The 26,351-nt window shown below is 40.5% G+C and overlaps 1 protein-coding gene across 1 annotated transcript in view; it reads right to left on the bottom strand.

Moving 5' to 3' along the window:
- The window catches only part of PIP5K1B (phosphatidylinositol-4-phosphate 5-kinase type 1 beta), a 121,147-nt gene that overhangs the window by 48,809 nt on the left and 45,987 nt on the right, over positions 1 to 26,351 (bottom strand). The window contains exons 5-8 of the mRNA XM_050913510.1: positions 20,222 to 20,352; positions 8,907 to 9,024; positions 3,519 to 3,671; positions 1,481 to 1,780 (exon numbers count right to left, since the gene is read on the bottom strand). Of these exons, the coding sequence (XP_050769467.1) occupies positions 1,481 to 1,780; positions 3,519 to 3,671; positions 8,907 to 9,024; positions 20,222 to 20,352 (702 nt within the window). The remainder of the gene's footprint in view (positions 1 to 1,480; positions 1,781 to 3,518; positions 3,672 to 8,906; positions 9,025 to 20,221; positions 20,353 to 26,351) is intronic.

Genomic DNA, 26,351 nt, shown 5'->3' with positions numbered 1-26,351 from the left:
CAGCTGTTTTATTATGAAACTCCTAGGATTCCCCTCAGACAAAGCCAATCTTTTCTTTCCACAACCCCTGTGAATCTTGTGAAACTCTGAGACACCTGGATAACTCCCCTTTTTCTGACTTTATATTTTCTTACCTTTGCTACAGAAAAAACTCCATTTTACAACAATTCTCCCTGTCCACAAGAGGCACTGATTCCATTCACCAAGGTCCTCTCAAAGGACCATGGCAGATATCCTTCTCCTGCCTTGAAAATGTTATGTGGACATTAAGCACTACCTTTCAGCTGAGGAAGAAATTACTTTGCTCCGGAAATAAGACTGCTGCCACTAGACATGCCTCCCTCATTCAGTTTCCTAGCTCTTGTTAACCTACAAAGAGGCAGACTTACTGAAGCAGTACTAAGCTTGCAGCTCTACAGGCAGTTTATCATATGTAACAATGGTACCACAGGGCTAATGTTGCCTCAGAAAAAAAATCATTAAAATTTCCAAATTAATGGAAAGCAAGAACAAGAATAAAAAAAACCCTCTACTGGACTACCTTCCTATATTAGTCTGTATTTCCACAATGTAATCCTGGATGTACAGACAAATGGGGGGACAGCCCTGCAGAAAGGGATCTCGGGGTTGTGCTGGATGGTAAGCTCAATGAGTCAGCAATGTGCCCTGGGCCAAAATGGCCAACCATATCCTGTGGTGTGTTAAGCACAGTATAGCCAACTGGCTGAAAGAAGTGGTTGTCCCACTATACTCAGCATTGGTGCGGCCTCATCTCAAGTACTGTGTGCAGTTTTAGGCTCCACAATGTAAGAAGGATATAAAAATACTATAATGTGTCCAAAGGAGAGCAACAAAGATGGTGAAAGGACTAGAGGGCATGACTTGTGAGAGGCGGATGAGGATATTAGGTTTGTTTAGCTTAGAGGAGACTGAGAGGTGACCGCATTGCTGTCTACAACTTCCTCATGAGGGGAGCAGAAAGGGTGGTGCTGATCTCTGGTGCCTGGTGATAGGATACAATGGAATGGTTTCACGTTGCATCGGGGAAGTTCAGATTGGATATTACGAAAAAGTTCTTCAGTGAGAGGGTGGTTAACCACTGGAACAAGTTCCCCAGGGAAGTGGTCATGGCCCCAAGCCTGTTGGTGTTCAAGAAATATTTGGACAACACTCTTAGATATACGGGTTAACTTTTAGGTTGCCCTGTGTGGAGTCAGGAGTTGGACTCAATGACTCTTGTGGATCCCTTCCAGCTCAGGATATTCCATTCTGTGATTCTATGACCTCAGATCCCAACAGCTTAACTGAAATACAGGCTTCATCAGTGCTTTGACATCCATAGTTTTTCCTAATTAAACTGCACGGAAAAGGAATGGAGGTTAAACGACACACAGAGCCACATCCTGCTCTCTGTTTTGCTGAGGTAAATCTAGAACAGGTGTGAACGCAGAAGTTTAAATAGTCAATAATTTTTACTCACTCGACAATCCCGCTGTAGTGTTTTCATTAGTGCGCTGTGTGTTTCAGAGTCAAAATACAACCCTTCGTGCCTGTCTTGCAAGAAATCCAAGTCTTTGAATGTAGGGTTGGACTTCTCCCTCTCTTTTCTTGATGCTCTCCGTTTGTATGTGGAACCTTTCAAGTCATATGTGAAATGCATTTTCAAGGCTCGTGGCAAAACATTGTTCATTACAACAATTCTAATGTTAATCCCTCCTGACTGAACGCAGTACAGCCCATAAAATTTGGGTAGAAGAGTCCTTGGATTCTGGTTCAGATTCTAAAACAAAAGAGAAATTGTTAAATATGCCTATTTTCAATAAAATTCCATGTGTAAGAAAGGTTTTTTTAATTAAAGGACATTAACAAACATCAAGAAAACTGTGCGTGTTTTCTTACTCAGTATAGTTTCTTTGACCAGTTGATTTTCTTTGCGGGTCTGTATTTCAGAAAGCTAGCATAAACACTGCCTTTTTGCCAGGAACTTATATAGGCCAAGAGCAGAGTAGTAACCACATTTATGCCAGGTTTCTCTTTCTCAAATCCCATGAAAGAGCAGACTAGGTCAAACCTAGCATCCCGAAGATTTAATTTATTTATTCTGACCTGAACAACCTTTGCATTCCACCTGCTGGAAGGAGTTTGGGTCAAATGTAGTTCTCATTACCTTGACTTGGATTCCGAAAAACAGAACCCTTGTCTCCACGAGGCTTTTCACATTGAGGGTTAGTGCCAAATGACCAAGTTGTCTCCACAGGAGTGTGAGGTCATAACAGAACCACGACTGACCATCAGAACAGGAAAGTGTGAAATAATCTAAATTCCACAACAGGCAAAAAATTAACTAGGAGAGGATAAGAGAGGTGAGAGCAAAAATCCTCCTTCTGAATACAACTACTCTCAGTTTTTGGCATGAAAAGCAAGAAAGGGAAAAACTACTTCAAGTCTTACATGATTACTAAGTCACAACATACGACTACGGGAAGAAAGTACTTTCACAGGAAATAATCACAGTGATTAAAGTTTTACACTTTGGAAACCCTTGCACATGGTAGCAGTGGGAATAAAGTTCCCAGAAAAAAAGTAAAGTGGCCTTATATTTACTTGTAGTAACTCAAACTTATGCTGAGCTGATTATCATAATTAGAAACAACAACAAAAAAAGCACCTGCCACCATTGCGCTTTTTGATGCTGTCAGTGCATAATTTTTTTTAAATGAACAGTGAATCCATGTTACTTTAGTGTAATAATGACAATATTCCTCATTTTTAGTACAAGTGAGAGGGTAACTTTTCAAGTGTTTACTTAAGAAAGCAAAGAAAGCAAAGAGAGTCAGTCACAGGTCTAATACTCCTAAGTCCTGCATACCACCCAGAAGAATCTCTGTTCATATGTATGAGTTGCTTTTGTTTAAAAAAAAACAAAGGAGAATGAAGTTTTACTTACTTTGGATCAACGGTTTCCCTTTGAAACAACACAATCGACTTAGCATTAGCCCTCATAAAGCTCCATTTAAAAATTAAGTTTTGAACAAATTATATGGATAAAAATATTTTTTACATCATTGTTTTAATACATGAGAAATGGCAACTAGAAGTAGTCTAGAAACAAAAGTGAAACTGACCGGTCTAGTTCTTTGTCCACTCTGAGTGAAATGCAGAGGGTAGACAAACACAAAATGGAGAAAAAAAGTTGAATTAGAAATTTAGAAACCTTTTTTTGTTACTAGCTTATTAGAAACAAAGTTTGGTATCAAATCAGAAGATGACATTCAGCTTCATCTTGAATGCTGAAAGAACAGCAATTATTATCTTAAACATATTCTTGACTTATATCTATTCTTTCTGATGGGTGTGTGGGGTACAAAGTTGAAAGACAGGTAAAAAATGTCAAAAATATTACGAAAAATACAGATAAAGCCATTGAAAGATTACAAGACAACAACTGAAACGGAATCTTCAGAAGTGTGACATGAAACAGAAAAAATACAGGTAAAATACAGTCTTCAATTACTTACCATATAATAACCCGGCAAGAGCTTCTGAAGAAACTCAGCCTCTTTGTGTTGAACTGTTTTGATGATGAACTCGTCACCACTAGTTACAAAAAATAAGGACCCACTGGCACCTGGGTTGGATAATTCAATTAAAGGCTCACTGCAGATTGAGTACTGGAAGAGACAAAAATTGTTTTTCACTGCCAATGCATGCATTACTCAAGCGCAAGTTTAATACAGAGAACTGCAGTTTGAATAGGCACAGGAGAATCATGTAGCTTATTCTTTGGTCTTCAAACGCAGCAACTCTACTACTGTACGGCAAGCTGGGTCACAGTAATTTGGCTGAGATTTGGCAGGGCGCTTGTTACACTCCACTCTGCCCTTGTTACACTCCACTGTGCCCAGGACACGCTGCACAGCCGTGGAACAGCAGTTGGGAGCCGAGTGTACGGTCCCTCTTCGTGTCCAACTCCACCAGCCGAACTTTCGCTGGAGTGAAGCGAGTGGTTGAGGTGGAGAGAGTCCATCCCAACACCATCAGCATTGCAAATTCTTGACTCAGAAGCCTTAAGATGACATTTTCACTGCAACTGTTTGCTTTTCAGAGCCATTTATGAAACAGGTACAGGAAGACGCTAGACAAACACACTGGGAGTAGAGGTTTCTCACTATAGACAAATAGGCAAGTCCTCTTCTGTGAAATTGGGATTGAAACCATTAGAATAATAATCTCAGTATAGCTGCTAATGTAGTTTTCTGATTGAAAACTTCTTGAAACTGAAAAACTAAATACCAGTAAGTAGGAAAAATTGGGTTTTGGAGGACCATTATTGTGGATGCTTAGACAGGCTTTCTCTTCCACGGGGAGACAGTAATAATTATGATCACACTAAGGAGGAAAAAGACACCGAGGAGTATTCCTTACTAGTAGAACCAAATCTCACACAGAGGCTAATGTACGTTTATTAAATCTCCATTAATTCACACTTCATGCTTCATTCAAACTAAATGGAGAGGAGACATTAAGCTCAAAACCACAGAAACATGTTTATATTAAACTCGAGAGCTTGTTTAAAATACAGTATCATTAAACTTTCATTCACACACTCTTTTCCTTTGTTATATATCATCAGTTTTACACACTTGGAGATCTACCGTACAGTCCAATACTTTAAGGCTTCAGTCTTTGAAAGAAACAAAATTACACAGGATGCGAACTGTGAGCAGTGTAAGCACCAGGGAATTATTCTTAGCAGTGCTGTATGTCTTCTGGTCTTCTCAGAACAAAAGGAATAACTGTTTCAGTAACAAAAATTTCTTGTTTATTGGGTCATTGCCTGAGATGTGTTGAGCAATTCCACAGGAAAAAAGTTTTGTTTGTTGAAACCAGCTTTCATTAAATTCAACTGGAGTCTTACCATTGATTTCAGCAGGTGGTGATTGCAAAGAAAAGTGATACAAGAAAATCTAATAGATGTGTTCTTCTGTGAGCACTTGAACTAAAGAAGCATGCTTCCTATGGACTCAAACCACTGCCTTAATGCATTTTCTTATCCTGGCTCCAACTGAGGCTTTTCCCACGCTTGCAATTTTTACGAGACTTTTGCATGCTATAAAAATCTTTCCTGTTTCTCTCCCTGCTTCACCAGTTCACTCAGTTCCACTTAATACGGGAGACCTTTCTTATTAATCCTATAGTTGCAACTGTCTACACATAGAAGAGCAATACTGGTCTGTAACACTACAGACCTTCAGAGCAAATCAGCAGTTGTATTGCAACCCCTGCATTTTTCTTGCCAAAATATATAAAGCTTCATGAGTAACTGTCATTGTTGCAAGCATTTGAAACCAATTACCCTAAACATTAAAGCTCAGTAAAACAGTATAGCATAAGCACAAGTTATTAACCTACACTGTGTGTTGGTCATTTTACAGTTGAGTTCATTCCTGTAAAATAAAAGTCTACCCACCAAGTGCTGCTACACAAAGAGCCCAGCTAATTTTGACTGGACACTTATGAAAGCCAAATCAAAACTGAAAAGTAAGAAAATCCCCAAGCCCCTGACAACTAAGTACTTTATGATCAAGAAGTTTCCCTGCAAAATGCCAGTACCCCATGAGGTTTCCAGTGACAATTTAGTTCTACCAGCTGTTCAAATGTATTTACCCTCATTATCCAGCCTGACTCCTACAGTGTATTACTGCTCAACCTCCTTGGAAAAGGTGAAACTATAAATCTTTGGGCTTTGTCATTGCAAATTAACAGTGTAAAATCACATAAGCTTGCTGTAATTTCTCCTCTTTTTACTTTACTTTCCCTTCAGCCACAGCTGGACCATCACTTCACATATTTTTACAATAAAGTGTTTTAGATACTGAATTGGAATTACGGTCACTACATGACAGATCCAGATTTCACAGAAACAAGAGGGACTGCTCAGGCAGAACCCTGACACATGCTATTGGGAGCAAACTCTTAACCAGATGTTTTGGTCATAACCAATTGGGAAAAGGGTCCCAAACTAAAAACAGTTTTATTTTATGATCATAGTACTGCTCTGATCACATCTGCCTCTGGACTGCAAGGGACTGCAACCTGCTGTGATTGCAAAGTGATGCCCATTTAGAATCAGAAACAACAGAAATGGATTCTAACACGCTTGCAGAGCAAGTATAACCCTAACAGAGGCATGCATCAGTTACAACACCACACACTGAAATCCCAACTATATTTCATAAAAATACCTGTTTGTTGAAGGAAGTCTGCTTTTGCATTTTCAAGCAAAGAAGGTGCACTTAATCTTGAAACTAGCTTTTCTAGTTGCCCCTTTCCCTTGGAAACATACCACTAGTGTCTTTTGCTGTGCCAAGAGGAAAAACAATCTGCAACAAGTTGCCTTTACTGGGAATTTCCCTCAGGGTTCAGTCATGCTGTCGCTGAGTGTCACAAATCTCTTATCAACAGCAAGCAGTTCTTCTATAATCTTTAATTTATGCTACTGCAAATGCTTCCTTAGTTGGAACAGAAGTTGCAGGTGACAATAGCTTTACTGTAGGAAGTACAGTCTTTTTAGCAGCTGGCAACACGGCCCACATACTTTGTCTTTTGCCAAGTCCATAAAAGGAGTTAAACAACATATTACATAATGACTCCACTGTCCCACACGACATCTAACTTGGAGAGACATGGATTTGACAGGTGGACCACTCGGTGGATAAGTAATTGGCTGGATGGCTGCACTCAAAGAGTTGCGGTCAACAGCTCGATGTTTAAGTGGAGACCAGTGACGAGTGGCGTTCCTCAGGGGTCGGTATTAGGACTGGTGCTGTTTAACATCTTTGTCAGTGACAGGGACAGTGGGATTGAGTGCACCCTCAGCAAGGTTGCTGATGACAGCAAGCTGTGTGGTGCGGTCGACATGCTGGAGGGAAGGGATGCCATCCAGAGGGACCCTCACAGGCTAGAGAGGTGGGCCCGTGCAAACCTCATGAAGTTCAACAAGACCAAGTGCAAGGTCCTGCACGTGGGTCGGGGCAATCCCAAGCACAAATACAGGCTGGGCAATAAGTGGACTGTGAGCAGCCCTGTGGAGAAGGACTTGGGGGTGTTGGTTGACGAGAAGCTCAACATGACCTGGCAATGTGCGTTTGCAGCCTGCAAAGCCAACCGTATCCTGGGCTGCATCAAAAGAAGCGGGACCAGCAGGTCGAGGGAGGTGATTTTCCCCCTCTACTCCGCTCTCGTGAGACCCCACCTGGAGTAGTGCATTCAGCTCTGGGGCCCCCAACATAAGAAGGACATGAACCTGTTCGAGTGAGTCCAGAGGAGGGCCACGAAGATGATCAGAGGGCTGGAGCACCTCTCCTATGAAGACAGGCTGAGAGAGTTGGGGTTGTTCAGCCTGGAGAAAAGAAGGCTCCGGGGAGACCTTATAGTAGCCTTCCAGTACCTCAAAGGGGCCTACAAGAAAGCTGGAGAGGGGCTTTTTACAAGGGCGTGTAGTGATAGGACAAGGGGGAATGGCTTTAAGCTGAAAGAGGGTAGATTTAGATTAGATATAAGGAAGAAGTTCTTCATTATAAGGGTGGTGAGGCACTGGAACAGGCTGTGGATGCCCCATCCCTGGAAGTGTTCAAGGCCAGGTTGGATGGGGCTTTAAGCAACCTGGTCTAGTGGAAGGCATCCCTGCCCATGGCAGAGGGGTTGGAACTAGATGATCTTTAAGGTCCCTTCCAACCCAAACCTTTCTATGATTCTATGATTTATAAAACTCCAACACAACTGCACTTCCCTGCTACTAACATTTATAATTCAAAGGAATGATCTGTTTTATATATAACTATTGTCATGAGGGCTAGTAATACAAAATCCATACATAGTACTAAAGAACTAAAAATCAGACTCTTGCATTCAACCTAAATAAAAGCAAAATCAGCTAAATGTTGATTTTAGGCTCACTGTCCAAGAAAGAAAAAAAACCCTTATAACACACTTGAACACAACAGAAGTCAGTGAAGTAATATATTAAATAATGTTTCAGCACCATTTAATCAATTTTTCTTTTTTATTCACTCAAGCTCTTTCAAATTCTTTAGGTTTTAAAGAAACGTCTAACAATAATGGAACAAAAAGATCTAAAAAACTCATTCAAAAGAAGTTAACAATAAAACTCTGACACACAAAATTGCTAATTTGTACTGGGATTCTGATTTGTTGGGTGGTCCGGCATGAGACAAACTAGACATGAGGCAAACATCTACGAAACTACCCAGCTCTGCTTTCACACTACCCTTCCAAAAGCAGAACTACAGGAGAAGTAAAATAGTGGATCCTCATCCCTGGCAGTGCACAAAGTGGTTCTACCGAGTAAAGCCTGCCTTTATGATGGCAGCAAATGCATCACTTTTTTGTCACGTAAACAGTTGAATACTGAGAAGGAATAGGTCTTCAAGCTATAAAATACAGAGAACAAAGGAGATACTCTAAAACGCTTCTTCTTTAGCCCACCACCCACTTCTCTCAAGGCTAGATGGGAGCATTTGCAGACAAACACTTATTTAATGAAGTGAATAAATAATGCAAATAACACAAGAGCACTTTATTAGAATTCAATTGGTAGAAGTCACACAAGTACTGTTTAAAACTTCTCTAGAAACAATGACCTGAATGAGCAGTAATACTCAAGTTACTCTAGTCAATTAACAAGGCAGGTTTTTACAGGAATCGTCTCAAAGGTGAACAATGAAAATTTTTGTACAACACTAAAAATATTCACTAGTTATAAACCACTCCACTCACAAAATTTACTACCCTTTTGGGCACCATTAAAGCATCCTCTTCGGTCACTATGAAAACAGTATATATTATAATCATTTGTAACTCAAAGGAAAACTGCAAGCTCTTACCAAGTAATCATCAGGCTTGATACCAAAAAGTTCTCTGAAATAGCGGAAGGCAAGAGGTGCATACGTCTTAAATCTGAAGTCAGGGTAATGATGAGCAGGGGTGAGATTGCTCCCTTCACTGAAAACAAAAGCAAAAATAAACCAAACCCAATTATTACTGAGCAATTTTTAGCACCTTCCTTCTTGCAGCTAGTTTTACTGTAAAGCTGCCTAACTCAACCATTGGCCTTCTGAGACAAGAGTCATAAATGCAAATAAACCTCCCTATCACCATTAATCAGAATACTGCCAGCAAATTCCTTTCTCCCACCTTAAAGAAAATTACTATTTTCACCACCCATATCCATCTGCGTAAAGACTGAGTTTAAACTAATGCTACAATTTCTGATACCACTCCAAGGTAAGCCAGACTAATAGCTTACTGACACAGGAAGGGTCACAACCACCTCATGTAAGCTCTTGCAAAAACTTTGGAAGTCAATGCAGCAAAACAACTTCACACTAGCTTGGTGACCTGAATTTGTTTGCAGGGGAATCAGATGGATACTAACAACAGCACAACACAGAGGGCAGAGCCATGCAGCCAGAGCAGTGGGAAGGAAGCAGGACTACATCCAGCAAACATCAATTGGCTCAGCCTTATTTATGAAATGGCATCCTCAGCATTAGTCTCTTATGCAGGCTAACTGCAGTTATGGTATCTCTTTCTTTCTTGCTAGTACAGTCCAGAATCGGGAAGCCACTCCGGCTTTGCTTACCTTAAAGTGGTTTTCTGTTTGTCTGCCTGTCACATCATGTATTTTACCCCATCTCAATCTAAACCAGCACTAACTTACGTGCTCAGCTGGTTAAACAGGAACACAGGGTACAGATCCTTTGGGGAATTCTGGAAAATGGTATGCAGTTATATGCAAGATACAGATTCAAACTAGAAGAGGCACAGATAAAAGACTACTAGGGTGACTAGCCTGGAAGACAGTCTTTCTTAAAGGAAAAAAAGTCATTGTAGCCTCTTTAGCTCTTTTCCTTGTTTTATATTTACCATCTCACTGTATTTTTAGGCTGTAGTTGTATGAGTCTTGAGATGAATACTACATGATTTAAGCTAAAGAAAAAGGTCAGCAGCAAATGCTGCCAGCAGAAAAGAAATATATAAAAATTGCCTGTGGATTCATTTATGATGGAAACTAAAAGAAGGCTTTTAAGCAGAAGAGTGAAGTTCTACACTACGATTTCAACACAAACAAGAACAGCTTTAAGACAAAGTTTGGTCAGTCTCCAAATGGTTTGATAAATAGATGGAGTACAAAATCCAAGACTTGACACTGTGGCCAAAATCAGCTCTTCCAGCACTTCTTTACTCATTTACCCTAACTAAATTATTCAGAAATGCAGCATGTACCTCTACACTTCGCAATAAGAATATCCAAAGTACACAAAAAAGAAAGAAAAAGAAAAGCTAGGAATTCACACAGATACGAAAAGGAATAAACTCTAAGCAACTTTCCTGCAAAGACTAAATTAAATATCATGAAAATATTTAAGAGCTTCGATTCTATACAATTAATGCTTGTCATATGAACTTGTCACCTTCCATTAATAACAATCTGATGACAGACGTCTACCCAACCCACCTAGCTCCCCCTGCGTGCATACCGCCAAAACCCAACAGAACTGAACTGCTGCTAATTAAACAGTGTGAGCTGGTGAACAAGCTTTCTCAGGCTCCAGAAATGCATATACTTTAGACTCCTGAATAGGAGACGAAAGGAGGGAAAAAACAACCTGATTTCTGTCTGGAAATCACAAATAAAAAGATGGTTGTGGATGACCAAGGATACATACAAAGACATTAGAATACTGCTGCTTCTTGGAGTGCTAAACCATGCAGTTTACAGCTAGTGAAGGCTGCCTAGTCCTAATGAACTCACCTGATCACTTCATAGTCTACCATATCACAACTCCAAGGTGTTGTGGTTTAACCCCAGCCAGCAACTAAGCACCACGCAGCTGCTCGTTCACTCCCCCCCACCCAGTGGGATGGGGGAGAGAATCAGGAAAAAAAAAGTAAAACTCGCAGGTTGAGATAAAGACCGTTTAATAGGACAGAAAGGAAGGAAAATAATGATAATAATAATAATAGTAATAATAATAATAAAATGACAATAATACTACTAAAAGAATTAGAATATACAAAACAAAGGATGCACAATGCAATTGCTCACCACTCGCCGACCAATGCCCGGTTAGTTCCCGAGCAGCGATCCACCCCTCCCAGCTAACTCCCCCCCAGTTTATATACTGGGCATGACATCATATGGTATGGAATATTCCTTTGGCCAGTTTGGGTCAGCTGTCCTGGCTGTGTTCCCTCCCAGCTTCTTGTGCCCCTCCAGCCTTCTTGCTGGCTGGGCATGAGAAGCTGAAAAATCCTTGACTTAGTATAAACACAACTTAGCAACAACTAAAAACATCAGTGTGTTATCAACATTATTTTCCTACTAAATCCAAAACACTGCACTATACCAGCTACTAGGAAGAAAATTAACTCTATCCCAGCCGAAACCAGGACACAAGGTATTAAAATCAAATCCACATGTATTTTATTGTTCCATTATACAATAAAAAATGGAAATCAGGAGGATACTAGGCTGAAGATGGTAGTTTTTCTTTACAGTTAAGACTGGCTAAGGCTTTTTCTTCTAAGGTCTTTCAGCTGCTCAGAACACTGTTAGTCTTGTCTGACATTAAGTTTTATATAGCTGGATGCGTCGCATTGAATTTTTGTGCAATATGAGGATGCTACAGGGGTAATATATAGCTACACTGAGAACCTGGGGGCATACTTGTAAATGCATGTAATCGTTGTAAGGTGCGGACAAGAACAGAACAGAGTGTTCCCTGCTGAAGCATCACATCATTGTCAGGGAAGATTAATGATCTAAACAAGTCCTACCTTTCAGTACATAAATACCTTTATAAATCTGCTTCCTGCACCCATAACTCAAAAGTTTCTTTTGTGAAAGCGTGGCAATAAATAGATCACATGCCCTTACTATACCAGAACATGTACTGTTGTTGGAACTTAACCAGGCTGAAATGAAGACAGGAGGTTTGCTATGATAATACCATGGGTCTAAGCTATTTCATAAGTGCATATGGAGTAAAATGACCAACACTGGGTCTGCAGGTGGACAGTAATGCTTACTAAGTGGAGATTTATTCCACTTAATAACTGCAAAACAGAGTAATTATTTTGGAACAGCATCTACACAGAGGGCAATTCCATGTATTTAGATCACATGAGCTTACTTTATTACAGATATGACAGTTAATTTCACTATGCAGACAAGTTTCCTTATTCTTTGTAAAATCATCCTAAAAAATCTCTTTTACTAAAGGTCTGCAGAGCTTTTTATCATACCCTACCATTTCTGTTAAACATATCAATCAGTTTCAGCTTCACTGCCTAATAGAATAGTTTACAAGATCCCAATAGTAAGCTTTTCTGTGATGCAAGAAGCAAGCCTGACACCAATTTAAGATTTCTCTGTTACCCCTCTGGAAGAAAGTTTGTAAGGTTTTCTTGTTGCTACTTTTAACAGAAAAAGCACCCTCACTTCCAGTCATTTCCTACAGTAATGGAAAACCTTCAAATTCCTTGTGGCTGAGTATGTCCTTGCTCTTACCTGAAAAGTACAGTTTCCACTGTACAGAACGCTTGACGCAAATACATCTCCATCTTATTTAGACATTATTCACCTTCCACTCTATTAGCTCTGGAGAGAGTGTATTTTGTGGTTTCTCCCCACATTTTCTTGGCGCCTTTTACATGTGCATTTCACTCTGGCTGGATTAAAATGTATGCACAAAGCACTCCGTATAACCATTTTTAATCCGGCTAGGGAGTTTCATGGGGATGATTATGTCTTTGAAGTTGAACAAGAAAAATACCCGTGATCTGTTGACAAAAAATTTAATCTGCAAAATGGAGCTTTGGACGTAATAGAAATGTACTCTATTAAAAAAAGGAGGTAATCGTATAATTTTCCTCTCAGATAGTTTAGGGCACAGGTCCACCAGAAAAAAAAAGAAAAGGAAAAATAAAGGCTTTTAATATCAGCTTTGATTCTGGCAATCCTAAGGAATTCAAGTCTCTGTATGCGAGTTATGACAAACAATATATGCTTTGGAAAGATTAGGAAGCAATTGTAACTTATGAGGTATTTTAATAACCTCAGCTGTAAGACCACACAAAAGCAAAAGATTGGTAGGTAGAATAAAAAAAGAGAGATTAAGCTTACTATGCAAGTTTGCTTTAATACTTAAATTTTAGATTTTTTTTTAAACAAAGCACACCTAGAAATGACAGTATGTGCATCTTAACCTGTCTGTTAGCAAACGCTGAGGGTTGATTTAAAGTGTAGCTGGTGCAATATCAAACTAAAAATGAACTAAAACTGATATTTTTAATGGCTAACCCCGTGGCTTGCAAAAATTTTGCTAAACAAGACACGCAGATATGTTTCTTGGCAGCTTTTCTTTACTATGGCGTCACCCTGGTAGGACGTACTCAGGAGATAGCACACCTATCTGAAGGGGCAGAGAAGGCTAGCTGCATCTCTTGGTAGCGAGCCTTCATCACAGAGCAATGTTAATAGGCTCTGATGCAGCTGTTCACAAAAGAAATAGTCAAGCTGTAGTCATGGGCTCATGTATACCCTTCTTGGATGCATTGTAAAAAGAGTGAAGAGGAGGAACACCTCAGTTCTCTCATGTGAAAGCAACTCTTTTTTAAACCTTAAAATCAAAATAAAACATCTAAAATTAAATGCTCCCAATATTAAAAACTAAGAGTATCCAATCTCAGCTTCACTGTTCTTGGATAAAGCTGCTTCTTTACAATACATCAAAATGTCTACAAACTGTATCCAATAAATACATACTGACGGATCAGGTAGTGCTTTGGTGTATTCATTTCCTATATATCATTTCAGGAAAGCAATTGTTTCCCACGTGATAGAAGTACGTATTATGGCTACCTGTACAAATAGGTCTGTGTTTGGTTTTTTCGTACTGTGGGATAAAGTCCAGTGGTAATATCCTTGCTTCTCATGGTATGCTCTCCTACACTTTTGATTACTATACGCTATCCTAAGCAGTCCCCTGCAAGGCAGCTTTGAAATACAACTGTGAATAGCAAATATCTTCAAAACAAGTCAAGCCAATCCTATCTATGTTACAGCTGAATATATAGACATTTTCTTATGATCATACGACCATTTCACAACCAACTGGAGATGCCATTAAAGCAAGGGATCTCAGAGTACTTTAAAAATAGTTTAAGTATGTCTACATAACCACGCAAGTATCCAGGTTATCACAGGTTTACCAAGAATTTGACAGTAACAGAAGTAGCTAAGACCAGTAATTCATAATGAACATGTTTTTCCTTTTGTTGCTACAGTATCCGCATTTCAAATACTATTTGTTTTGCAAACAGAAACTAGTTCCTCCTAACTGTGTTATCACTCTACTCACAAACCATAAAAAGTGTGTCAGAACTTCGGTCATCCTGTGCATCTCTGCAACCAAAGCACCAAAGAAGAGCAGCAGCGCTTTACCAAAAGCTTCAGGACACTTTCTTATCTGTCTTGTAAAACTGCCCAACTGGAAACAAACACAGTGGCATAAGATACACAACAACTAAGCATTAGCGTGAACATTTGAGTACTATTCACACCGAGCCTGCAGAGCATTCTATACTACTTTAATTACAAAGACACTACTTAGCCCATCAGGTAACCTATGATACAGGTTTGGTACAAAGATATTTCCAAGGGCAAATGTCAGTCTTCCTCATTTTTCTAAATCAGTCCTCAAAAACATACCAGAAAACAGTACACTTCAGTTTTAGATGTGGAGTAAAACCCAGACTGGTTAAAACATGTCCAAGGTTTTACTTTTCTTAGTACTTTTGATTACTTATTTGGGCTATCACTCAAATGTTATCATAATACAATATTAAGCTTTTGACATTAAATAACAGAAAGCACTGAATAATCTTTCATTAGCATCACAAGAAAGCAATTTGTAATTGAACCAGTTCGCTGTACAGATGACCATAGCTGCAGGGTGCATACAGGTCAACAGCATCTAAGAGACTTACTAGCTAAATTAGAAACCATAGCAAGTGTTCTCAATATGCAGGGTCTAGACCCTGAAAATAAAGTGTACTAGTAAGGGAAGTGCACAAGACTGATTAACAGCTTGCTGCAAAAAGGTGAAAGTCACAGCTGTGCTTAGCAGCAGCCTCCATCTAAGAAAACAAAAAGAGATGGAGCCTGAAACATATTGCCTTGCTCCAAATGCTCTGCATTTCTGAAGCTGCATATCACTGACTAGCCAAAGCTAGCTGACAGAATGGAGCAGCTTCTGTTTGGCTCATCAAGCATCACTGTAGAAAACATGCCTACTTAGTATGTTTCTGCTGGAAGAGCTTAGCAAGCTGCACACATTGCCGTCTCACAGGCAGCTGCAGGGCCCCATGGCCCAGCAACGAGCTTGAGCTACCACGGCCTGACACAGCTAGGCTTATTAGGTCAGCAGTGAGCCTTTCTAACCATGGCTGCATTACTTGGAGCCAGCCCACACTTGAATCAAACAGCTGTCAAAACATTGCTGTAGCCACATTGCACAATGACTGATTTGGAGACAAAATGTGCCACCAAGAAATGAACTGGTTCCAACCAAGGAAGTCAGGGGCACAGAGCATAACGCAGGAAGGGGACAATATGCCCCACACAGCTGAGTCATAGGACAGAGCATAGAGAGCACAGGCAGGATGCACAACCTTCCCACTGAACCCTCCAGCCACTGCTGCAGCAGTACCAGCCCAGGTAAGCAACTCCGTTGCTGGATTTCCAAAGGAGCATTTAAAAGCCAGAAGAGAGGTTACCTGGGGTAGTTCCCCCTGTCGTTTCACCCTGTTCAGGGAGCTGGGCAGAGACTTCAGACACTGCATCTTCAGAATCAATTGGGTCACTGTAGACTGCATTTCTTTCTCAGTCCAAGGAGCAGATTTGCATAGCACCATTTAAACTCAATCTGGATGGTGGTTCTCAATGAACTCCTCTACAGCAGCCCCTAGTAATACCTCACTTAGTTCCCAAAAACAACACGTTATAAACTCCTGGGCAGCCCAAAGAGAAAGGGATGAAGGGGATGCCACAATGCAAAGCAGAAAGGGACAAAGGCAGTTTTCCACCCCCTCCACCACTACAATATACAAATCAAAGCAAACACCTTTGCAATTCAAATCCACCCACTGTACAGAGATACCTATACTTCACTCAAAGTCACTTCCCAAAATAAACACCTAAATGAATCTGGGCTAAACTGACCAATTGAACCCAGTTACAAAGTAAGTCTGGACCAGGCATAACCTGCCATCCATGGATTTACTCCTGATTTACACCAGTAGCTCCCACAATAAGAAGGGCAGTTACATCTAGGTCTGAACTGACCACTTTTCTTCCCTGGCATTTTTTCTCCCTCCTTCATGAATCCTGAACACTGCTGGAAGTGTTTTGCTATGGTTACCGAAGCTGAGGTACAGGTGGTACTGAGGTTTACTTCAGGGGCTGAGAGATACGCAGAGACTACTTATTTTCTGCAACTGATAAAATTTATAAACAACTGTTGACTATTGTCCCCTAAGAGTAAAAGGGCACAGATAGCACTATTTTGCTCGCTGGCATGCAGGCTGCCATTTCATTGCGTTTCCACTACCTCAGGTCTATTTTATCACCACCACCATAACAGTGCTCCTGTTGCTGTCAAAGCAGCAGGTGTGCCTATGACTCTGCAAAACAACTGTCCTCTTACCTTGCTGCCAGACCCAGATGAGGCAAGGTGGATGCAGGGAAAACATGGGAGGAAGGTGGAGCAGGACAGCTTGCAAAGAGGCAGGCTGCTGTGAACTGGCCACAACGAAGGGGAAGTTCAGCTAACAGCCTGCTTGGAGTTGCAGCTGAATTATGCGTACCCAAAGCAAGTGGAAAAATGCGGCTCCGTGCTTGGTAAGCACCTGCTTTCAGCACCACAGTTGCTGCACTGTCAGGTTCTCCTCCAGCTGCAGACATCTGGCAAAAAGCTTACCTAACCTCAGCTTCCTCCGGGGTGCTTCCAGGTGGAGGAAGCCCACTGGACCTGCTGGTGTAACTAATTTCAACTAATTGCTTTCAATGCAGACCAATCCAAAGCGGGGGTGGGGGGGGAAGTCATTAATGACTTTGAACAATACTCCCTTCACATGTAGGTATTGTCCTAAGAAAAAGTGAGGAGCACCTGAGGTGCACCTTGGGAGCGCAGTCCTATCCGAAAAGAACATGCAACCTTAGCTTTTTACCTCTGAAGTAATGAAGTCAGAACTATGGATATGACTCAGGAGCGATCCACATAATGCCATCATGAAAGACTCAGTGTCCCAACACCCTCAACCAGCAAGAAAGAAGCCTGTATCATTATGTGCAATCCTAAATTATTACAATTTATGCAAATTAATACCACTTTGGTTTGAAATCATTTTAGATAAATGAATGTGCATGTTACATTGAGACACAGGAAGGACTTGAAATTTGACATTTCTGTGCCCTAGTGTAAGAAATCAAGTGTCATGGTTTTAAGAGATTGCTATGGATAACCAATTTTTAGTTTCACAGAGAATGTTATCAGCAAGTGCTCTTTATAGAGAGGCTGTCCTGGTTTCGGCTGGGATAGAGTTAATTTTCTTCCTAGTAGCTGGTACAGTGTGGTTTGGATTTAGTGTGAGAATAATGTTGATAACACACTGATGTTTTAGTTGTTGCTAAGCAGCGCTTATCCTAAGGTAAGGATTTTGCCGTTTCCCATGCTCTGCCAGCAAGCAGGTGTACAAGAAGCTGGAAGGGAGCATAGTCAGGACAGCTGACCCAAACTAGCCAAAGGGATATTCCATACCATAGAACATCATGCCCAGTATATAAACAGGGAGGAGTTGGCCGGGAGGGGTGGAACACTGCTCGGGCATCAGTCAGCGGGTGGTGAGCAACTGCACTGTGCATCACTTGTCTTTTCCTGGGGCTTATTCCTCTTCTTTTTTGTTATCTTCCTTTTCATTACAATTATTATTATTATATTTTATTATTATTATTGTTAGTATTATATTTTATTTTACTTTAGTTATTAAACTGCTCTTATCTCAACCCATGAGTTTTACTTTTTTTTTCCCCCTGATCCTCCTCCCCACCCCACTGGGAGGAGGGAGGGGTGAGCAGCTGCGTGGTGCTTGGTTGCTGGCTGGGGTTAAACCACTACAGAGGCTCTTTGTTACAATCAAGATGACCCACTACGTTATATACTCCTGCTTACTAGATAGCTATGCAAAAAAAAAGCTATGCTGCTCTGGCCATTACTTTCATTTGTCTAATTTTCCTCATATGATTTATTTATTTATTTATAGGAAACTGTCCAGAAAGGTACAAAGCTTTTATAATAAATTTTATGTTAGTGCAAACAGGCTATCCCTTCTGCTTTTGTTTTCTTTTTAAGCCAAAAAGGGATCTCTCCTAGCTCTCCCTTAAAACCAAACCAAAACAGGGAAATCTGGTTTCTGAGTGTACGTGCATGTAAGTTTCACAGAAGAGAAGACATATGCAATGCTATGGACTACAAACCATTTTATTTTACTTGTTCCTTTAAAGCTATGTTAAAAAAGATAGAGATTAGATTTTTTTCCAAAACTGTGCTATGTAATAAAACAGTTTTAGAATGTACGTTTCATTTAATTTCCATGAACAACAAAGCTGGTATCACAGCCAAACAAACTACAGAAGCCTGCATCGCTGTCACAGTCACACATTTCACAAATATGATGGCTCACTCCCTCTCACTCCATTTTTCAGACCAATAAAAACTTCGTTACATGATATGCACATTTCTCAGCTGTAATTTGGATTTTTTTAAACAAACAAAACTTTGTGATTACAGTGTATGAAAAAACATGCACACAGTTAACTTCTCTATATTTACCTAACCTACAAGAGAAATACTACAAAACTGTGCACAAACCTTATAGTTAACACCAGAACAAGAATATGAATACCCTCAATTACTAGGAACTAAAGAATGTAATGTAAAAGCTTCATTTCACAGAAGACATAAATTTTCTTCTCCTTAAAGGATACCTCAGTTCAGAGGAAAACAGGAGTTGAATCAAGCAAATTTACATGAGGAGAGATCAACTTTGAAGTGCCTGCAATTATTTTGTACATTGTCAGTTTAACTTTGTCTTAGTGACGTCAGTAATTTTTAAGGATTGTAAATTATTAGAAACATGTTCATGTTTCTAATGAACATTAGTTCATGAAGTAGCATTCAAAACGCACATGAACAAAACTTTGAAAAACACACAGAAAGCATTCCCAAATTCAGGGAATACTGCATACATAGCGTGTCCTTACAGAAATGATGGGCACCACTGGTACTTAGCACTTCTAAGAACCCAGACAACACTGAACAGAGCGAGTCATCCTGGTTTTGAAATATATTTTTCCTAAACCTTCTTCGTCCATTCACAGCGTATGTAACTTGGAAGAGTTACATGGCACTGTACTTCAGCTTCTGAACCCCCAAAATGAGTATGACCTTGATTTCTCTCATCAGCATAACCATATTATTACAAATTCTATACCATCAACTTGGCAGTGATATAAGCTGAGGTGGCCAAATGCAAAGCAGTAATGGTGCACAACCTGTAGTCAGCTAGTAAGAGCTGAGCCTTGTCACAGGCTAAAGTCCTGGCTAGAATTTTATAGTGTAGTGTAAATTCTTCTATCAGTCTTAACACTGTAGGACTTGAATTTTCATAAATTTTGACAACACCTCAACAAAATGGCAAGTATTATTCTCAGTTTTTAGAAACTAAACTGAAACTAAACAAATGTGAATGTTGGACATAATACTTAATAGTATATAGATCCACAAATCAATTCCAATTGTAATTAACAGCTCCTTTAATTGAAAGTGTCACAATTACTTTCTTTCTCTAGAAGTGACAAGTCTCAAATCTTCAGTTGAAGTGTGATCTTCCCAGTTTTCTCCCTACCTTCTTTTTCAATGACAACACAAAGACAGGATAATTTTCAAGTTCTCATACACTAAACTTGCTCTAACCCTATTTCATTAGAACTGGAAAACAATCCTTGTTTGAAATATCTAGTTAGAGTTTCATTATGAAATCCTATTGAAAATAAATTGAATAGGCTTGTCCTTACCTCGGTAGGAAGACACTTTCCACTACATAGAAGTCTTGCATAAGAACATCTCTGTCCGGTTTTGATGTAAGGTTTCCTACTGTGTATCCTATTCCCAGCTGGATAGCACCTTTAATAGCTGAGGATGCAGTCTGCATAGAAAGTAAGAATTCAAGCATGAGTTTGCTAAAAATAGATTTCTGTTCTTTACCAGTAACATTATATGCTAAACTCTTAATCATTTTTGTAATAATGTCATGTCATCTTTACCTTCTAGACCTCAGAGAGACGACTGCTTTTCAATGAAGAGATTTAAAAGAAACACTATGTTGTAGCAAAAGCTACAAAAATCAATTCTCTCGTTGTACAGACTGAGACTTTTCAAATTGCCCAAAAAATTTAGACATTGGGTTCTAATTCATCATAGAATGACAGAATACTAGGTTGGAAGGGACCTCAAGGATCATCTAGTCCAACCTTTCTTGGCAAAAACACGGTCTAGACAAGGTGGCCCAGCACCCTGTCCAGCCAAATCTTAAAAGTGTCCAATGTTGGGGAATCCACCACTTCCCTGGGGAGATTATTCCTCTAGCTGATTGTTCTCATTGTGTCTCGTGTCCAATTGGAATCTCCCCAAGAGTAACTTGTACCCATTACCCCTCATCTTTTCCATGTGACTCCTTGTAAAAAGGGAGTCTCAATCTTCTTTGTAGCCACCCCTTCAATAAGGGAACATGGTGATAAGGTGTCCCCTAAGCCTTCTTTTCTCAAGGCTAAACAAACACAGTTGTCTCAGCCTTTCCTCATATGGCAGGCTTCCCAGTCCTTTAATCATCTTTGTGGCCCTTCTCTGGAACCTCTCCGGCCTGTCCACATCTTTTTTGTATAGCGGGGACCAAAACCAAACATAGTGGCCTGACAAACGCTGAGCAGAGTGGGATAATGACTTCTTTATCTCTGCTGGTGATGTCCTTGTTGATGCAACCCAGCATCCTGTTGGCTTTCTTTGCCACAGCATTGCGCTCTGTTCACTCATACATTCAGCTTGCTGTCCATCAGGACCCCCAGGTCCCTTTCCACAGAGCTGCTCCCCAGCCAGGTAGATCCCAGCCTGTGCTACACACCTGGATTATATTTTCCCAGGTTTTCCCAGACCTTACATTTGTCTTTGTTGAACTTCATAAGGTTCTTGTTAGCCCACTCTTCCAGCCTATCCAGGTCTTCCTGCAGGGTAGCTCTCCCTTCTGAAGTGTCCACTTCCCCACTCAGTTTGGTATCACTGGCAAACTTCATCAGGTTACACTTGATCCCATCATCCAGATCACTTATGAAGATATTAAACAGCACTGGGCCCAATATTGATCCCTGGGGGACCCCACTTGTGACAGGTTGCCAGTTTGAAAAGGAGCTATTTACCACCACCCTCTGGGTGCGTGCGGCCTGTCAGCCAGTTCCCCACTCACTGCACAGACCACTTGTCTAGACCCTAACAACGCATCAGTTTCTCTAGGAGGAGGCTGTGGGAGACCATATCGAAAGCCTTGGAGAAATCCAGGTAGACAATGTCCACTGCTTGCCCCACATCAATCGAGCAGGTTACTTTGTCGTAGAAGGCGATCAGGTTTGTCAAGCATGATTTGCCCTTGGTGAATCCATGCTGGCTTTTCCCAATCACATGCTTCATTTGACTTGTGATAGCCCCCAGGAGGATTCGTTCCATAACTTTCCCAGGGACTGAAGCAAGACTGATGAACCTATAACTTCCTGGATCCTCCTTTAAGCCCTTCTTATAGATGGGGGTGACATTAGCCTTCTGCCAGTCTTCTGGGACGTCCCCCGATCTCCACGACTTCTCCAAGATTATGGAGAGCGGCCTCACAACGACGTCAGCCAGCTCTCTTAACACTCTCGGGTGGATATTGTCAGGGACCATCGATTTATAGGGGTCAAGCTCCTGTAACAGTTCACATACCAACTCTTCCTTCATTGATGGTGGGTCTGCGTTTGCATCAACCTGTATTTTTGCTCCCAAGGCCTGGGGCCCAATAGTGCTGGCAAAGACAGAGGCGAAGGAAGTGTTGAGAACCTCTGCCTTTTCAGTGTTGCTGGTGACTAATTCACCTCTCCTGTTTAACAGCGGGCCAATATTTTCCTTCTGTTTCTGCTTGTTGTTTACGTACCTGAAGAACCCTTTCTTGTTGTTTTTGACATCTCTGGCCAATTTCAATTCAAGCTGAGCTTTTGCTTTTCTAACTGCATCTCTGCACACCCTGGCAATGCCCTTGTAGTCCTCAATGGTTATTCGTCCACTCTTCCATCTCTGGTACGCTTCTCTTTTGGTTTTGAGCAGACTCAGAAGCTCACAGTTAAGCCAAGGGGGTCTCTTGCTCCATCTGCTTCCCTTACCTTTAAAGGAGATGAACTGTTTTTGTGCTTCCAGGAGAGCATTCTTGAAAAAATCCCAGCACTTGCTAGCTCCTTTATCCTCCATGAAAGCTTTCCACGGAATCCCTCCCAATCGAGCTCTGAGTGAGCTGAAGTTTGCTCTTCTAAAATCCAAAACCTTTGTCTTAGTACTAACCTTCAGCGTGCTTAGCAGTATCCCAAACTCCACAATATTGTGATCACTGCAGCCAAGGTTATCTCTAACCAAGTTATTACAAAGCAAGTTTTCTTGGTTTGTGAGCAGCAAGTCCAGCAGTGCCTCATTCCTGGGTGGTGTCTATACTTTCAAGGTTCTCCTTAACACAGAGTGCAACTCCTCCTCCTCTTCTTCCCTGCCTGTCTTTACGAAACAGCCTATAGCCATCCATTGCGATCCTCTTAAGACATTTCCAATCTAACTGGACATTCAAACTGCTTCAGGAGTTTGAAACAGCATGCGTTATCTTCTGGACAAAACAGTCACAAATTCCAGGCAATTGTACATGCATGCCAAGGCATCACAATGCAGGCTAATGGTTTAAATGCAGATTCTGGATACAAATGTATGTATTAAGTTCTGCTTACCAGTCAATGCAAGAGGTGCATTAACTGGCGGGAATCCAGAGAGAAATGAAAATGATGAGGAAAGAAAAATCTCTATATAAAAATCTATACACATAGAGTGAAATTAGTTAAATTCAATGAACAGGGCTTGCAGGGGAGAGAAGGGTTCAAAAGGACAGTGACAAACTGTGATAGATACTGTATATACGTAAATTGAGACCATCTCTGAAACTTTCTCACACTGACTAGACAATCCTTCTGGATGGATTAGAAAAATGGAAGAACTGAGTCAAAATAAGAAATTAGTCAAGAAAGGAATTCTTAAGAAAAGATGGAAGGAGTGAATAAAGAAAACCATTGGGAAGGGAAAGAAGGCTATCAGGAAGGGAGTATCTTCCCTTGGCATGGTGTATTTTCACCAGTTTGAAGATACCATTTTGATGCCTGTTTTCAGGTTTTACCTCCCACTCACCAAACAAGCAAGAGACTGTATCAGTGGAAGCAGAGAACACTAGAAGTTTCACGGTCAGAACTACTTCAGCACTTGAATAAAAACATTTCAGGAGTGAGAATTACATAAGAAAGGGTTCAAGTACACAAAACTACTCTTGTTATAGTTCTCAGGACAGCATATGCTAGAGTGACTGTTTATTTTTACAAAAGAAATGACAGATGTGTAGCTCCTAAATAATTAAGACTGCACACCATGCAGAACTTGCACTTGCATAACAGTTTAGAACAGGCAATTTGGTGGGAACAAACAACACCACCATTCTTAGACTGCTACTTTGACTATTAGAAAGATTTGGCTTTGTGTCGTAAGAAGATTCACATTTTTCTTTCCTTGAAAGGCCTCTATTCATGAATGATTAATGCCCAACAAAAGCAGTAATTATGTAACTTTGATCAAACCAATACACATATAAACACAGTTTCTGCTTCATAGCTGGATGCCCATCTTGTTCACTGCCACAGCAAGGGACTATGTCTGAAAGAGCAGCAGATAGCATAGTACTGTGTTTTATTAATGAGAGAGGATAAGCCATTCAAAAAAAAAACAACCAAAAAACCAAACCCAACCAAAAAAATCCCCCAAACAAACAAACAAACAAAACTCCCAAACAAACAAACAAAAAAACCAAGGCAGGTAACCTATCAATGTGATCTCAAGAGGAGAACTCCGGATCACCTTTCAAGCTCATGAACTATTTCTGTAGGATTTCTGCAAATTCAAAAGACGACCTATAGTCTCTGGAAGGCAGAATGTAAGGCCGCCTTCTAGTACGGTGCAGACCTTACCTACAAGGTTACCTTATTGTTAATTTCCACTCCTATTCAAGAGTGCCATTAGTAATCACCCATCATTTCTGCAGCAATCACAGCAATGGATTTAACAGAAAAGCAATGTTATGAAATCATTCAGGATACTTTAACAACTGATTTAAAACAAATTGATAGCAGTTACAGCATGCTGAAGGCAACTGCTGGCCCAAAGTCAATTGTTTGTGAATCACTGTTATAAGTTAACCCCAACAAAGGCTGGTCACCCAATATCCCCTTAGCAAATGACCAGTTTTTGTTTTCACAAGCCTTAAAACGAAAACAAAACAAACCCTGGAATTTGTCTCAATACAAACACTTGTCTTGGTCTAACTTCTTTATTATTATTATTATTTTGTGATTAAGAATGGAATCCAAGGAAGAGATACGAAAGCTGCTCCTCAAGCCTTAGGGGAAATGTTCTTGATTCATCCATTTTATTACTACAAAAATGCATTTATTGGAATCTACAAATGCAAATGGAAAAACTGAACTCTCATGCATTTTTCCTTACTCAGGCACCTCTTTTAATGCCCATGAAGGCACCAAAATCTAGTTTCAAACCTAAGTCCCTTATTTCTTTCAATTCTTCTTGAATATTCTCCTGCTGTAGAGCAAACAATAAAATTCAGCAACCTTCTGTGCCATGAGTTCTCTCTTTGAGAGATTGAAACAAATTTTTCTTCTATTAGCCTCATGCAGAGGTTCAGAAAGTGGCCCTGAGTCCATGTATCACCTGTAACTGTACAGCTGACAATGTGCAGTGACTGTACAGTGACCCTTGGATCATTTAACCTATTATCAACACCTTCTGAAGCTCTAAGAAATGAAAGGATGAGAATAATCAGCAGGATAAACAACTTCAGCTGATGAATTTTACTCTATGAAACCAATTGGATTTGTAGCAAATGGTGTACACTATGACAAGTGTCTTTGCTACCTAAAGAGGCACAACAAAGCAAAAGTTTTACCATCCTCCTTCTGCTGATTAGGCTATTACTGTCTACTGCACAGACGCTTTGGTGGTTTTTGTACTGATAATGAGAACAGAAACCAATAAAAATGTTGCCAGTTTCAGACTGAACTACCTTTTATTGGCTATGATACTGTGGATCCTAATGTGCCAGGCCAGGATCTGTCCTCCTTGGGAACATATAACAGCATAAACTTGAACTGGTGTGGGCACACAACCTCATCTCTCTCAGACCAGCCAAGGTCTTACTGACTTACACTAATCTTCACTTCTCATGCTACTGTTGAGAAGGACAGACCTGCTCTTTCCTCTCCAGTCCCCAAAATCTATGCATTGCTACTCTTCCCACTGTGCCAGCAACAGTTTCTCTCTGTCCAGCCAACCAGTTACAAAAGAGGTGACAGAACTACAAGTTTTTGGCAGGATCAGTTCCCCGATTCACACAAGCACTAATGTCAGCCACCCAGCTGAATAAAAAAAAAAAAATAAATCACACCCTCACAGCATAAACCAAATTGGATAGGGCTTATGTTTGTCTTTCTCCTGGCTGCAGGAGGACAAGTGGAGTCTGAACTAGCAAAATGCCTACCTCCTCAAAATTAATGTGTGATCGCCTCCTGAACACATCTCAATGGACACTGAATTAATGCTCAGTGCCTTGTGCCATATGGCCAGCATGCTCTTGTCTTGGTAGTGGGACCCCTGGATTTCTTGCCAATCCACAACCAGAATCAGGTACAGTTTCTCCCCACTCTAGTTTTTCAACAAACGTTAGTTCAGGAGAGAAAAGCAAGCCTTTCACACAAATTCAGGTTAAACTGTACCTTATGTAGATACTGAGAAGGAAAGCGTGAAACTATATGATGAAGT

This window comes from Gymnogyps californianus, chromosome Z (assembly GCF_018139145.2).
Source record: "Gymnogyps californianus isolate 813 chromosome Z, ASM1813914v2, whole genome shotgun sequence".
NCBI lineage: Eukaryota > Metazoa > Chordata > Aves > Accipitriformes > Cathartidae > Gymnogyps > Gymnogyps californianus.
Note: the sequence above shows the minus strand (reverse complement) of the source record. Positions and strands in the feature narration are given on the sequence as shown.